This window comes from Pogonomyrmex barbatus, unplaced genomic scaffold (assembly GCF_055798465.1).
Source record: "Pogonomyrmex barbatus isolate J1 unplaced genomic scaffold, ASM5579846v1 scaffold28, whole genome shotgun sequence".
NCBI classification, from domain to species: domain Eukaryota; kingdom Metazoa; phylum Arthropoda; class Insecta; order Hymenoptera; family Formicidae; genus Pogonomyrmex; species Pogonomyrmex barbatus.
The window spans coordinates 319292-335904 of NW_028297125.1; the positions used below are offsets into that span (position 1 = coordinate 319292).

General features: G+C 40.5%; 4 protein-coding genes and 2 pseudogenes across 4 annotated transcripts; 1 reads left to right on the forward strand and 5 right to left on the reverse strand.

The window, feature by feature from the left end:
- Positions 1-433: 433 nt before the first annotated feature.
- Positions 434-1947, reverse strand: LOC148936191 (uncharacterized; annotated as a pseudogene).
- Positions 1948-7480: 5533 nt separating this feature from the next.
- On the reverse strand, positions 7481-9256 carry LOC148936192 (uncharacterized). Its single transcript, XM_089078700.1, has 2 exons — positions 8621-9256; positions 7481-8556 (listed from the first exon to the last, which is right to left on the reverse strand). The coding sequence occupies exons 1-2, from the start codon at positions 8680-8682 to the stop codon at positions 7983-7985; spliced, it is 636 nt and encodes a 211-aa protein (XP_088934826.1). The 5' UTR covers positions 8683-9256; the 3' UTR covers positions 7481-7982.
- A 46-nt stretch (positions 9257-9302) lies between these two features.
- Positions 9303-9912, reverse strand: LOC148936193 (uncharacterized). Its single transcript, XM_089078699.1, has one exon. It carries the CDS (start codon positions 9828-9830, stop codon positions 9306-9308), a length of 525 nt encoding a protein of 174 aa, XP_088934825.1. The 5' UTR covers positions 9831-9912; the 3' UTR covers positions 9303-9305.
- Positions 9913-9973: 61 nt separating this feature from the next.
- Positions 9974-11091, reverse strand: LOC148936194 (uncharacterized; annotated as a pseudogene).
- A 963-nt stretch (positions 11092-12054) lies between these two features.
- Positions 12055-13158, reverse strand: LOC148936195 (uncharacterized). Its single transcript, XM_089078698.1, has one exon. It carries the CDS (start codon positions 13156-13158, stop codon positions 12055-12057), a length of 1104 nt encoding a protein of 367 aa, XP_088934824.1.
- Positions 13159-14195: 1037 nt separating this feature from the next.
- On the forward strand, positions 14196-15363 carry LOC148936196 (uncharacterized). The gene has a single exon (XM_089078697.1). The coding sequence runs from the start codon at positions 14196-14198 to the stop codon at positions 15357-15359; it is 1164 nt and encodes a 387-aa protein (XP_088934823.1). The 3' UTR covers positions 15360-15363.
- Positions 15364-16613: the final 1250 nt, after the last annotated feature.

Sequence of the window (16613 nt, forward strand, 5' to 3'; positions counted from 1 at the left end):
TCCACCGGGTGTCACCGGTCTCCGTTGCGAAGGCAGGGCTCGACGTGGCACTCGACCCTGCCCGCAATACCTAACCGTCCCGCCTGACACTAGCTAGTAAGTGCATGCGATAGAGATTAAGGCCGCTAGTTATAAGTCCGTAATCCTAAGACCCCTAGTGATAATCACGCCGTGTAAATCGACCGTTGCCGACCGCACACCGCACCTGTCCTGCGCATCTCATCGCCTTGCGCCAACCAATTGCGTCTCCGCTTTGCTACCAGCGACACTGCGACAGCATCCGTTCTGCCCTACTCTGTATCTACCTTTCTACCAATAAACGATCTTTTCACCGCCATTTGTGTTCGCGTACGCTTGAGTCTCCCCTCCTCTCGAACCCGGACACCGACGAGCCGATCCGAGCGTCGAGCGAGGCGACCGCGTTACAATGTAATCTTGAATTTCGTCTTTGTGCGCCATAAGACTTTGCGTATTCGTGTATACAATTGACTCCTTCCGTGATTGCTATTTAGTAGACTCCCAGCCAGTTCTCTTTTTCTCTTCCTCCAGCGCTCTGATGAAAGTCGGACATTTTCTACTCAAAGCATCGTGTTCGTCATTTATCTTTAAATTGTATGTTTTATTCTTGTGCATACAATTTACATATTTAATCTTTTTTGCCTTATACTCGCCTGCTCTGTGATTCCCAGCACATTTATGACATGTTTCTTGCCGCGTACAATTTTTGGCAATATGGTAGTAATCCTAGCATTTAAAACATCTCTTAACACTGTAATGATTGAACACACGATACTTCCTCCATCCGATATTTATTTTCTCTCTACTTAGCATTAGCTCATGAGTCATTTCATCTACTTCTAGTATTAAGGAATCACCTCTAGTATTAAGGAGAATTCGCAATTCTCTTCACAATTTTTATGCCAAATTCTCCATCTTCTCTGCCGTTGATTGTATTCTGCTTCTTGATCATATCAATTAAGATTTCATCTTTCAGGTGTATTTCTTTTTCTTCAACATTTACAACTTTTATTTTCGGTCTTATTTTTTTCGGTTCTGTGATCTTGAAGTCTTCACCTAGCTTCTCGCGTATCTTTCAGTGAATGCACCGAGGTTTTTATCGTATCTCTGGAAGTACTCAGGGAATTAGGTAACACCATAGAAAACATCTGCGAACGATATTACCTTTCCATTTCTCCCTCGCTCTCACATCCCAGAATGACCGAACCTTTACTTCCTTTCCTCTTTGTTATTCCTACCTCCATCTTCTTTATATCTACCTTTTCTTTTACTAATTTCTTGGTAGTTTCACTCTCCTGTTCCTTTAACGGTTGGACAATTAAGATGCTTTCTTTCTTCTTATTTTTTACTGCCGCACTATAACTTCCTAATCCATATCTTGATATTCCAGTGGTTTTCTCCTGCATATTCCTCTTCACTTTTTCAAGTTCACGTCTAAAAGTTTCCAACTCTTCCCGAATGATTTTTGCAATCATCGTCTTAATTTCATTCTTACATGTTACTTCATCTTTTATCTCCCTTACTGTTCTAATCAACCAATCAATTTTCCTCCATTCCAGTTTGTTTGCTCGCATCTGATGTAGTCACTGCTGTTCCCGTCGATCCTGTTGATCCCAATCTGTCTCTACTGCTATCCGCTGCAGGCGTTTTCTTCATTTCTATCTTTTCACTGTCGCCAATGATTTCTTTAAATGGTCCTTCGCATTTTACTAATTCATCCTGCTTATTGTATACTTTATGCTTGAAAGCGCATCCCGGATGAAAGAAGAATTTCACACAGGTCGTACACTGCAGCACAATGTTTTTTATTTCCTTCTTACACGCACAACAACGATAAGAGAGAGAGAGAGAGAGAGAGGGGGGGACATACACAGTATGTATGTTACAATTAACGTAATATCTCTCAAAAGAGATCTGCAGATAAAGCATGTTACATTGAATCAAAAAATTCTGTATTATTTTGTAAATTACGCGGAATAAATAATGAATAATTAATCAGTCGAAATCTATGAATAAGCATCCATCTGCACATTTTAATGACAAATTGTAGCGAAAACAAATGCAAGCGCATCGTGAAAAGTACAGCGCAACATTACTCGCCGCTCGAAGTTGTTTGACATATGACGAATTGTTTAAAGATCTTTATTCGACATTCGTAATACTAATATTCTAAACAACTCGCTGCATGCCCAATAATCGCGAACAATGAATAACGTTGAATTGTGTCTTCTCGCCATTTGTTTGCATTTACCGTGATTTATCATTGAATCGCGCGAATACTCATTCATTCAGCGATGATTATTAATTATTTTCATTTTAATTATTCCGAAAATCATAAAATGGTACAGGATTTTTAAACTTAGTTTATTCTGCTATTCTAAACACGAGAGTTGTTAACTGAATTATGAGACATTCTGTATATATATGAATAGTATAATTATATATTTAGTATATAATTTAGTATACATGTGTTACGTCAAGACCGCGGGGACCCCTCCGATAATCTCAGCGGCAAATTATTGAAAACGCTCTCGAGGAATTTCAGCAAATTACGCTGACCTTGCGATTAACCAGACGTCGAGTAATTATTTGACCGTGAGCGGATCAGTGAAACGGAGAAATTAGTTAGTCGGCGCGATAAAATGCCATTGGGAGCGAGATTCGTCTCGTCAAGGTAATATCGTTCGCAGATGTTTTCTATGGTGTTACCTAATTCCCTGAGTACTTCCAGAGATACGATAAAAACCTCGGTGCATTCAGGGCAAAGCTCGATGTCGCGGACTATTACGAGACTGGTACGGCAGCTATCACAATGATCCCGGGCGGAAGTGTACCCAAACTGGAACGCGTGGGCCAGTTCCAGACGTAAGCGTCCCTTCTGATATTTCTTCCTTGCATCGAAAGCACAGATATTCGGCACTGTTAGGGAACGATTCGGCGATAGCGTCGTCTACGCGTCGATATCCAAATGTGGTAAGGCAACGCACTGTACTCATACGATATTTGTATACGGCGCCTGGGTGAGTGCGTGAGTCTCTTGGCTCGAGAAAACCAGGCGGGCACATTACGTCAAATAACAGGTGTTAATATTACGCGGCGAATATTCAACGTTAAATGATATTTCGAAACTAGAATATTTCTATACGTAACGATAAAGCGGCTCAAAACCCTGCATGCCTTAGGGGAAAGTAGCAAGGGAGGCAAAAAAAAAGGGGTCGATCGTAAAACCTTTCTGGTCGAGTGATGCAACTATGCGGCGGTCGCTCGACGCGAACAAAGCGAATGATGTAATTCGAAAGAATCCTGAGCGCGACGAGTATACTTATATTCGTTTACATCTAATTTCCTTATACTCTATATTTCACTGGTGTAAACGTATGCCCGGTGGGAAAACGCGAAAGCAATCGGAAATAAAACTCAATGCATAATTCTCACTTACCTTTTGGTGTTTGCTCTACGCAGATACTCTTCGAGAGAGATATGTGGTCGAAAATTGCTTCCTTGGTAAGCTGCTACGAGCACGGATGGGGCTGGCAAGGCGCTCCAGAGGCGATCATGCACGAGGAGTTCATACTCGCCGTCACTCCTTCGCCGATGATTGCATTGTGGTCGTAAATCGCGGCCACGTGGAGGTCGTATTCGAGTCGCCGAAGTGCGTTGTTACGACCCGCGCGATTTTTCCGTGCCTTAGGCATTCGGCAGAGGCTTTACGCGTATATTATATTTAATTAAAAGGTTAGGGTTAGGATATTACATTCGGCTGCGAGCCAATTACGCATTGGTTCGGCGTCGCGTTGGAATGCATGAGCTACCGCGTGTTCGAAGTCCGATGTTTCCTTTGTGATAAGTGCGGATGACGCACAACACCTTGCCCCCGGAAACGATCGGAATTCTTGCTTTAGCTGCTAATTATTCAATAAAAGAAGACTTGAGTTATTATGAACGCCCGTTGCCTCTTTAGCCTCGCGAACACATCCGTTATTAACGGAATCTCGGAGACGAGGGATGAGATAATGAAGGACACGTGGCGTTAAATAAAAAACAATATATTTAGATATTCACTGAATTTACTTACACTCACGAACAAGATGGTACGGAATACTAATACTATATATATATTAAACTAGAATTTGAAATATTAATAGCTAGGATTTGAAATCTAGAGATTGAAACACGCTTAGACTTGAACGAGACAAGGATTTAGAAACGACGCTCGCGCGGTGTTCACTGATCGACGAGAGCCGATCGCGCACAAGAGTGAACGAGTATGGCTGCGCGTTGTAACGCGTGCCTGCGGCGGCGCTGTTGCGCAACATGGCGGTAGCGTGGGTACGCCAACGCTCGTGGCGTTCGCGGCGGTCATAGACTATAGAGCTAGTGTCACGTCCCAGCGCCGAGAGTACCTCTAGTCATGTCTAATGTAAATTTTTTCAAAATTTTTAATTATTTATGACTGACTGTGTTAGGAGACAGCACCGTCAGGCCTTTAATATACACATAATAAAAGAATATACCGCTTAAAGTTATTTAAAAGCTTATACAAAATGGCCGCTCCTTACCACAACTTTATGGCGCTACTACAGCCTTAATGTTCCTAGTAAATTTTCCCTAGAACCTCACTAACAAAAAACAGAACATACTGAAATCACTTCTCCAGACTGTTCAGTAAAGTAACAAGAAAATAGAGCTTAATATCGCATCCTTATATAAGCATTTCAACATTAACAACAAAATCTCAACAAATAGTAAATAATGAATAAAAACAAATGTAGGAAATAAAACCTCGCCCACGTAATGCACGAAAACTATAACGAAACATTTACACAATTACACAATTATCGGTACATTGTAATATCTTTATTACCAATTAATAAACAAAATCATATAAATAACAAAATACCAACCAATTTCTTTATATCGTCAAATATAATTTCAGTAATTAAGAAACTCTTGTATATCAAACACTTTCACTTTTGTTCCATTTTAATAATAAATATAAAAGTTAATAACAAAACTAATAACAATAGATATGAATAAGGAATAAAAGTCATAATGACAATATAACAAAATCCATGACAAAACATTTATTCAACAGTTCACCTGATACATATCCTTATTTCAAGGATAAATTTTGTTGATGTCCTTATATGGATATCTTTTCCTTGCATAAATACATTCTCCATCAAAAATCATTTCGAAAACATAATTATAGTTTGTGGTTACGATTCTTAATTCTCAAGATATAAACAAAATTAAGGGTATATGAAAGCACACACACACATGTATACATATATACATACATTATACATTTCCTTATAAGATATAGTTTTCTTTATGAAATTATATAAACAACCCGGATAGAAACATATTTTATCTCAGAAAAGAAATTCTACGATTTAAATTTCGTTTAATAAAATTTATAAATAAATAAATTATTACATTAACAAATAATTATTATGAAAGATTTGGACAACACACAGGAAATCCTGCAACTTACCTCATTACACATACCTACCTAACTCGCACCGTTTAGAAGATATTTAAACAATTATAAACTTCCTTACATACACTTACTTCAAAAACTCAAATCAGTTCAGCAGGCAAATCTCCGTATATAAACCAGTTCAACTTGTAGAAACCTTCATCCTAGACTTATATTTATAATTGTTACTTCCCTTTATTCATTAACACTAATCCTATGGCTATGACAAAAATCTTGAATATTAATATGCATGGAAAACTAACAATTCAACCAATCACAATCAGAGCCATTTTGTATCTAAAAACATTTAATAAATAATGTATTACAAATGTAAAAAGAGTTATACTGATATATTTTAGATATACTAATTATATGATGTAATCATTATTATTATAAAAATTGTAAAGTATATCTAAAACGATATCGCGATGATTAATATTTATTATAAAAGCTTAAATTCAAGCAAACTATATGTTTGTTAATTATAAGAAAGGAATTATTATAACGAAGTATAACTCTTTGAAAACAAAATAGGACCGAATAGTCATAAGTATGACTCATGGTCAGTTTATAAGCGAAAGTAGGCCAACGTTAAATGTCAAGGGAGCCATAATATTTTAATACGAGTCATCGCTGACTCATAGTGAAAGTAGACTAACGATAGGCAAACCGTGCCAAGGCTGTTTGGTAATAGGCTTTATTCAGACCTGTAGAATACATGTATATATGTATATTGTAATATATATATATGTATGTATCATTGTATTGTTGACGTGTTATTCTAAACACGTTATTTGCGATAAATATCATCACATGCCTCGGTAGTCGAAAGGATAAGATGCCTGCCCGGTAAGCAGGAGATCCAGGTTCGATTCCTGGCTGAGGTGGTATTTTTTCGCAAAATAATTACGAGTTTTCACGACTGGTTCGTGGTCGGGCCCCGCCGTGACGCACACCCTCCCTTCTTATAACGTTGGAATTTAGATCACCCCTACTTCCATGTTTTGGCAACATATAAAAACCTCAAACGACGATACCTTTGCGCATTGTATTCGCACTTACGATTCACATCCACGGACACTTACATTTTTGCTTGTACTTCTACTCGCATTCGCTAAATATATATATCTATCATTTATAACAGTGAATAAATTCCAATTCAAATACCACAAGTGTGATATTATATTATTCCTTATTCCCAAAATCGAAAACTCTTTTCCGAAAATAAAAGTTATTTCGACATTCCTGTTACCTACTTCCTTCGCAGTATCTAATCCTGAGGTTTTACCCTCTTAACCGCATGGAAAAGAACCTCACAAATAACGTGTGAGTGTAGCTGTCGAGGATCTGTTGATTTCGGCTCCGTCCGATCTACCAGGACCTCCCAGGACGTCACACTAGGCTAGATGTACATATCTATAGTGGTCGTTGGTCGGCCAATCAGCGCGCGGCTGACTGGAAATGATGCGCGCAACAGCAACGCGAGCCTTATTATAGTAATAATTTTACAATTAATTAGATTTATTGTTAGCATGATTTGTTATTGTTATTTATTATTTTATTTATTATTATTATTTAATTTTATTACTTATTTTAGGAAAAATGCTTACTATTGTCGGTCATTTAATAATTTGCAACCTATGAGATTGCTTATAATATAATACTTATATTTATTATGGTGTATATTTACTGGCGGTAAGGCGCATCACGTGGTACGTCGACGGCAGGAGAGCCGGTTGTTGCCAACTTCGGCGGCTAGAATAATGGCGCTTCTGCGCAGGTGGGATGAAAAGAAGAAGGAAAAATTTTACCCGTTAGTAGTGATACTAGGCCGGTTCTAACCCAGGAGCTCCGAGCGGGGTGCGGGTGTGCGGGGTAACTCGGGGACGCGGGGGTAAAGGAGAGGGGGTAACTGGTAGGCACGGGGAAGGGGGAATGCTTTGTCGACAATCCTTTGGAATGTACTTTTGAGGGGGAAGGGAGGAGGGGGTCTTTTTTTGTCTAGGAAGAGCTGCTAGAAAAGATATTTTTTGTAGAAATTGACATAGGAAAAAAAAGCGCCGTTATTCCGGCTGCAATAAATGTACGTGTCGCAACATTTCGAACAATCTCGAAAAATCCGTTATTCAATGAAAATAATGTATTAGTCGGTAAATGGACACTTTTCCTTAATTTTTTTCTTGTTTTTTTTAGTAATAAATACTGAATGTGCTCATTTCTATTTGATCAAGTTCTCACGTAGGAAACAATAAATTTTGATGGCGACGGAAAATGGGAAACTACAAAAAAGTGAACTATAGAAAAATGAAATGAATTCAATAAGAAAAAAAGATATTACCCTTTTTTTATTGATGTTTTTTATTGATTATACCAATAAATAATATCTTATTATAACTGAAATATTATTTTATTTTAAGATGGGAAATTTGTTTTGATTGAAATCATATTTTTAAACGTGAAAACGTTTTTATTCACATTTTTGTTACATCGTCTTTTTTTCATACATACTAAAAACTAAAGCTAACAATTCGCAATCGACGAGTTGATGCCTATCGAAGATATCGCTATCGCGTATCACGTATGGTACCTCCTCGGGATTTGTTATAATAGACGCAATGTTGGAGAATCGCGTATACTTTTCATCGATCGTTTCAACGAGTCTGTCTAATTGAGTGAACGTTATATCAATACATTCGGCGAGATTAAACATACGGCGTAGCGTCGATTCGACCATCATAATGCGTACGTTTGAAGATTCAAGACGTACGAGTGTAACGTTGTTCATCATACAAACTCGGACTGTTAACGGTCCGACGCTTATAAAATTGTCTTTGTAATTGTTTCGTAGCAATTTGTAGATATTCCATTGCTGCTCATGGAGTCCTTTCCATGTTTCGAGAGACAATATCAGCTCTTGTCCTCGATGATCTCCTAGGGCGATCTCTACGTAGCTCGGTGGACCAACATTGATTCCAATTTCCAGAAACTTGAAGCCCGTAGCCGTCAGGTTGTAACGTCTGCTCATCAAGCGCACCGCGCGAGGCTCCATCGAAATGCTGTGTAACAAGTACATAATATTGCGTAATGTTGCAAAAAGAAAAAAGAAAATGTCGAACTTACGCGTTACGTTCCTTCTTCGTTTCACCATCGTACAGTGCACTGCTTCCTTTGGCGGAGTACATTGTGTGTGGATCGTTCGTACAAACGAATGATGAAGAAGCGGAGTACGTTGCGTATGGTTCGTTTGTACAAACGAATGACGGAGGACTGATCGCACCCGCGTAAATTTTGACACGTCAGAGCGTGTTAAATCCCCCCTTCCTCTCATTTGAAAGATGGAGTGGACAAAAAATCCAATGACCTCGCTGAACGACAATACTCTATTATGATAGTATTTCGTGAATAGGCATGTTAGTGGCCAAGAAAAAGACAAAGAATCGTACAATTGCAAATCGAGAACGAGTTTACTGTTATAGTGTTTTATTATAAATTGTTATAAACTGTTTTATTATAAACTATTATAAATTAAAAGAAAAAAAGATTGCGTCATTATCAATTAATTATAAAATTTTTATTTCAAGAAAAAACCTAATCAGCTATAAAAAATATGTAAAGAGAAAAAAAGAAAAATGTGAATAAAAAGTTTCACGCTTCAATCATAACGCAATTTCTTTATCATCGATGAGTCGATCGAACGTTACATTGAAAAAAAATGTATAGGATCGTTGGAATATTAAGTAATCATCGATGTATATGAATAGCGGGGAAAAGAAATAAAAGAAAATATATTATATGTTATATATGTTTATTTAAGATTATCTGCCCACCAATTAAACAATTTAAATACATTTTGTAACGCGCAATTGGTATAATGATATCCACATCGTATAGAATTATCAGCATTTAGATTATTTAAAGAATCTATGTCTTCGTAATCCGCATCCAGGGTCTCGATGTACATGCGCTCTCGCTCATCGTCCAAAAGCAAATTCCGCAACCATTTTCGTTTTTCGTGTCCCTTGACATATATGACAGCATCATCGCCGTCATCGTCGTCGTTATCTTCTTTCGTACCATGCACAGCTTTCGTAATCAAACTTTTAGCTTCGCTGTACGGAATCGTTCCATCGTTCCATTGCAGTCTATGATGATGACGTATCACCCAGCGTGCGCGAGATTTGTCGGCACTTGCCAGGAAATGCCACGGTATAGGGCTTGCGAAAATGTAATGAGAGAGAACGGTCCGTTCTTTGAGAGCAGCAAACTCTTTTACGACAAACTGTCCTTCAACGAGGAAACCTTGCAGGTCTACGAACGTTGGCACAGACATGTCGAGAAGAAGACTGCGATCGATTTCGATGTATAGATTTTATTATCTCTCATATACCAGCGATGCTCTTAGGTGATCTTGCGTACAACAATGGGTTGTACTGAACCACGCGATCGTGTATAATGAGACAGTATGCAGTGGTATTCATCGGTACGTTCTCCTTAGTCTCAAATTCCAATCTCACATCCACGGTTGCGCTCTTGACTGATTCGTTTTGTCGAGAACAATCGATGATTACGAATGGACCGTAACGTAGAAAAGACGTGAGGGTAAGACTTGGCTCGAGATACTCGTATCCGTAGTAATTTTTGCAGAAACGCGCGTACGTTTCGTACAACACAGACCATCTGTTTTTTTCGAAATCCAGATTCATATCATCGTACGGATAACATTCTGAGTTCAGATAGAGTTTCACATTGGTCAAGTTGCAGTCGTCGAATCGGCTCGTGTCCTCGGCCATGATGTTCTTTCGGCCTGTTTGCAAAGCGAAGATGACATATCGCGGCTTCTCCAGCTGAGTAGCGGTCTTGATGGCCCACGAATGCTTGGTTGTACGCTGTAACAGCGGAAATTCATACAGATCCCACGAGCGAAAAGCCATGCTCAAGTATCGTCCGCTCTCCAAAGTGCGCAGCATCGATAGTTTTGTTATCTCGTTCAATAACACGTGCGGCATTCGCCATTGTATCTTGAATAAGTCGATCACGGGATCCAATGCTGAATTTCCCATCAGGCAATTGTTGTCGTTACGCGATCGTATTAAGATCAACTCGTGACGAGCGTTGATTACCACGCGTCTGTAATCCTCGCAGAATCCCAACAGTACGTAGAGAGGTACGCAAAAGTTAAAATATCCATCCGCGTTGGTACGCGCATCCCAGCCAGCATTTCTCAGAATCACGCTTCTCTCGGATGACGTCGTTACGTAGTATTTGAGTGCGCTAGTTATGCCCACGTTTCTATTACGATCAATCTCCACGCCATCGAGCTCGTATCGAATCTCATCGAACATGAACGCCACAAAATTATTTCCCAACATCACATCAGATCCGTCGACAACATTTTTCTTCGTTAATTTTCCCTCGATATATAGAAAGCTTTCGTACGGCAATGTGTACAGATCCTGTTGCTGTATGGGTATTCTTATCTCATCACTGTACCCAAACGTTGTATTGGCGAACGGGTTATACGTATGAGTTTCAATCTTGAAGATGCGATCGTCGAAGATTGGCTCATCTTCGATGTTTAGAATGTCAGTCATCTCACAAGTTGCGCACCGCGAATCCTAAAGCTTGTAAAAATTTAACGTTCGATGCGTTGAGTTTCTTTCTCTTTTTGATGCAACCGGATGAGCGAGTATTGTCGATTGGTGTTTTCTTTATAAAAGATGCGTTATCTCTCTGAGCGTGCTTCGCTTCGTTCAACACGAGCATCCCAAATGTCGCGCTCACGTTATCGCCGTCGCCGTCGTACGTGCAATCTGATAGTGATCTCTTCTCCTCTGAAATCGAGCAATCGTCCGTTCTGGTCAACAATGCGTATCGTTAGCTCCGTAATGCTCCGTACGATGACTGGCAAGTAAATGATTTGCATCGGCCTTTCCGATATCTTATATCCTGGTGGCACGCTCGGCGAAAATTCATGTATCGTGTGCACACTTTTATCGTTGCTATATGCGCCCGCGGTCACGTTGCACTCTACACGGATAATGTTTATATTCATTATGTTGATTGACATGTCCGATTTATACCACTTTCGCGGTTGCAATATACGCTTTGACGAGAAACCAAGCAGCGATCCAATATTATTGGGCTTGTTAAAGTTTATTCTGTAATCACATTTAATCTCACACCTCATCGTGTTGTAATTTGCGCGGAGCACTATCGGGTATTCACCAATGTCATCATCGCCGCGCGCGGTGTCACCGGCGTTACCATCGGATGTGTCGCGTCGCGGATGTTTTCGTAAAATCTCACGTTTCAAAAAATCATTTATGGCTTGCAGTTCGTACGACCCCTCGGGAATCGTAATTTCTGCGTCGTCTTTGTCAAAATAAAATTTGTTGTTCGAAACATTTACATTCGGTATCGTGTGATAAGTCTCCAAAATTGTTAGACCAAGCTCGTAGTCATCGTCGTTCAAATCTATGGCTGGAAAGTAGTTTGCCGCGAGAACGCTGCTCTTCCCGCTTAACGTAAGCGTCAGCGACATGATGGAAAAGCGTTCAACGAATACTGAAACGTCGCGGCATTTTGTTAGACTTTATAAATTCATGCGCGTCGACCGTTTGGAGAAACCACAAACACAGCTGTCCGCAGACGCTCTGATCGTACGTCTGATAGGACGTTCGATTGTACTCTATCATAACATTGTCTCCGAAATATCGTACCAGTTCCTTCGGCGGTCGAAGATTACCGAAACTGTCGAAATATATAACACGATCGTTTCTCTTTGCGTATGCTACCCAATGAGTGCCGGGACCCATCGTGTCATCCAGATTTACGATACCGCTCTCTTTTCGACGCGCGCCGCTAATCGGTAATGCGTCACGCATGAAAACGCCTCTGAAGTATGGTACGCGCATACGCTTCGCCAGCTGGTCCAATTGTACGTTGGTAGTTACACCCATAGGTATTTTTATTGTCTCTTTGACGTTTTTTTTTTCTTTTTTTCTTTTTTCGCTGTTACACCTCGTCCGCCTTTGTACGGAGCGAGATATAGTCCCCGTCCGTATTTGTACGGAGCGAGATACAATCCCTGTCCGCGCGTTTCCATTGCGCGATTGTGACGTTGTAGTTCCTCGAGCTGACGTTGTATGGCTTTCTTGTCGTTTACCGCTTTCGCCACGCTGGCCGCTCCGCCAATCATGGAACCGAGCGCGCCCAACATTGGCAGAATCGGTAATATGCCGCCTCGTTTCGCCGTTGGAAGTATTCGTTTTTTTTTTTGTTGGCTTTTTCCTTGTTTTCGTTTTCATACCCATGCCGATCTTGGTCTTGGCTTTCATCGCTGCCCAAACAGCTGTAGCGGCAGCTTTTTCGCCCAAATTCGAATCTCTCGCAATGACGCGTCCTAGGGCTTTATCGGCGAGTATCTTATCCGCCGCGTGTCTATCGGTGAGATCGTTGCTCCGAGAATACGCAATGTCGTGTTCACGGCACGCTGCGTCTAGTGGATTTATGCCCGTTTCACCTCTGGCTAATCGCTTTTTCAGCCGAGTACCCGGACCGCAAAACTGATAGCCGGGAATATGTAACTCGAAAGGAAGCGCATTTATCGCTCGATTGAGCAGTCCTCCAACGCAGCCTTTGTTCGTTGCTGCTGGCATATGTTACAATCCTTTATCTTCGGTGCGGGGCCGTCTATATGCGTGCGTTGCCACGATTGATTATAATGCTTGACGCAGCGACGATAGATTTGAACCTCCAAATCCGCCTTTATATGCTCCGGAAGTTTGTCCCACACGTGGTCGATATAGTCACCACATATGCGTAACAATATGATCTTCGGTATATATTGCAACTGTTCAGCGCGCAAATTCCAAATATCAAATAGATACGATAGCGCGAGATACATTTTTGCTACTAAGCGAATCGCGGTTTCGCGCGCCTATAAATAGGCGTTCAATCAAAGCCTAGATAACGCAGTGTGAACATGAAATTCGTGCGGTACCCGCAGACGATACACGTCGTGAACTACGACGAGAAAGCGCAAATGATGGGAGACATCGCGACAAAGCGCAAGCATGGTGAAATACTACCGAGTACTATACGCGCCATTATTTGCGGTCCATCGAATTGCGGTAAAACCAACGTTCTCATAAGTTTGCTCGAGAGTCCGCACGGTGTACGTTTCGAGAACGTGTACGTGTATTCAAAGTCATTGCAACAACCAAAATATCGATATCTCGAAACTTTGTTGGCATCGATCGACGAAATCGGCTATTTTACGTTTTCCAACAACAGTGACGTCATCCCACCGAGCGAGGCACGTCCCAATTCGATCTTCGTCTTCGACGACATTGCATGTGATAAGCAAGATGTGATGAGAGAGTATTTCTCGATGGGTCGCCACTCGAACGTCGACTGTTTCTATCTCTGTCAGACGTATGCGAAGATACCTAAACATCTGATACGCGACAATGCGAACTTGCTGATTTTATTTAAACAGGATGGTACCAACTTGAAACATGTTTACAACGATCATGTGAATACTGACATGTCGTATGATGAATTCTGTGCGTTATGTCGCGATTGTTGGCGGCGCGAGTACGGATTCCTAGTGATAGACAAAGACAGTCCGCTTGTCAACGGGCGGTACAGAAAAGAATTTAACATGTTCGTGGTACCATAATGTGGTTAGTCGATGTTGATACGTCAATTAGACAACATGAATAACATCAAAGATCGCGAGAAAATAGCAAAACAGATTGCGAAAACGAGCGATTCGATTCGCAAAAAATATCGCGCTTTGAAAACTGGTAAAATAGATGAAGATGTAGCGTTGGAGAGACGCTTCAAACCCATCGTCGAACCTCTAAAACAGATTGTCGAGGAAACACATCCAATTAAAAAAGTAGCCAATGTTGCAAAGGATATCAGTATTAAGAAAAAAAAGAAACGTGAAGACAGCGATGACGATGACGATACTACTACTACTACTACTACTACTACTACTAACAGGGATTCGTATTGGACGGATGTTGGATGGTTGAAATTATCGCCGCAATCTAAAAAGCGTACAAAACAATTGAATACTGCGTCAGATTCATTCACGTTCGATTCTACATCGATAGAACCATCAAAAGAACTACCGAAAATACCGCTATTCGTGCGAAATGAAAATATTTTTGAAACAAAAGACGTTAGTGAACCATCACTCGAAACAACTATCAAACAGAATCTGCAAACGCATGGAAGTCGTGAGACGCTTCATGGTCAGCTAGGACCATTGGGACGAAAGTACGTGGGCCTTCTTCTCGGTGACGACATAGATAAAGCGATCGATAATGTGTACGGTATCTATTTCGACAAAAGTGGTACAATGCTCGGTGACAAAAAGTTTGACGTTGACAAAAATGACTCCATAATCATAGACAATGTGAGATACAATGGTACACCAGGATTATACGAATTGATCTTCAAAAGACTTCCCGATGAAGCTATATTTACCGAAGATGACAAACAAACGTATAAAAATATACTATTAACAACGAATGCTCATAGACGTGGTCACAGCGCCCATAATCCCATCATGGGCAACAAGGGATACAAGTACATTAATATCATTGCTCCGCTCGTATCTACATATAAAAGAAGCAGTAAAAAGGGTGCAGGCATGAATAATATACCATCCACCATGAAGTTAAATGACAACAAGATCGATTACGTGCATTGGGACGATCCCAACGAACTGGTGGATCGACTTCGATTACTCGACGCTTCGCACCGAGCTGGTCACAACGCTCACGACAACGAGATGCTGTCGATCATCGAGGAACTTCGCGAAGCCGGCATTATTATAAATTAAATCGCGTGTCGATGAAACGAGCCAGTTGATTGACGTCAGTGAGGAAAAAAAACTTTAATTGTAATATATCTTATTTACACGCATTAATATCAAACATCGTTGAAACATGAGATCGTCAAAATCTGATGGACGTGAAAAAAATATTAACTCCGTAAGGCGACGACTCGTCGAAGAATTGCACGCTCCAGCCAGAAGAAATTTTCCACGAAGACGTGTCATAATTCGAGGATACGACGATCTGTGGCAAGCTGACATCGTCGAGATGCGTCCATATTCGAATTTCAACAGAGGTCATCATTACATACTCACCGTTATCGATGCGTTGAGCAAATATGCCTGGGCCGTACCGCTTAAGAGCAAGATCGGAAGCGAGACAGCTAACGCTATCGCCGAGATAATTCGAGAGAGCGGAAGATGCCCGAGAAATTTGCAAACGGATATGGGGAAGGAGTTTTACAACGCCGATGTGCAGAAACTCTTGAAAAAACATAGCGTTAATCATTATTCCACGTATTCGATATTGAAGGCATCGATCGTCGAACGGTTCAATCGCACACTTAAAAACGACATGTGGAAGATGTTTACACTTAATGGTACTTACAAGTGGGTCGACGCGCTACCACGTCTCGTGTTAGATTACAACGCGCGCAAACATCGCACTATTGGCATGCGACCCATTGACGTAACTCCCGCGATCGCTAAAAAACTCTTGGGCACGGTGTACAGCGCGATAAAGATCGCAGGTCCAGCAAAATTCAAAGTAGGCGAATCGGTACGCGTGAGCAAGTACAAGACAGTTTTCGAAAAAGGTTACACGCCAAATTGGACCACCGAGGTGTTTAAGATCGTTAAAGTGCAGCGTACTAATCCCGTAACCTATCTACTCGAAGACTATCGCGGAGAATTCATTGCTGGAGCGTTCTACGAGCACGAGTTGCATCGCGCGACTCATCCGGACGTGTATCTCGTGGAGAAAGTACTGCGTAGGAAAGGAGATAAGGTTTACGTCAAGTGGTTGGGATTTGATGGGTCACACAATTCTTGGATACACAAAAATAATGTGATTTAATTCATTTATTGTAAACAAATATAAAAATATTTATATAAAAAAATATTTATATAAAAATATATACAACAAGTCTTATTTTTTCTTCCATTACATTTTCATAAAGAAACTATACTGATGGACTAACTACGATGAACTTAAGATATAAAATGTATAAAACTACGGGAAATACGTACATATAAACTACA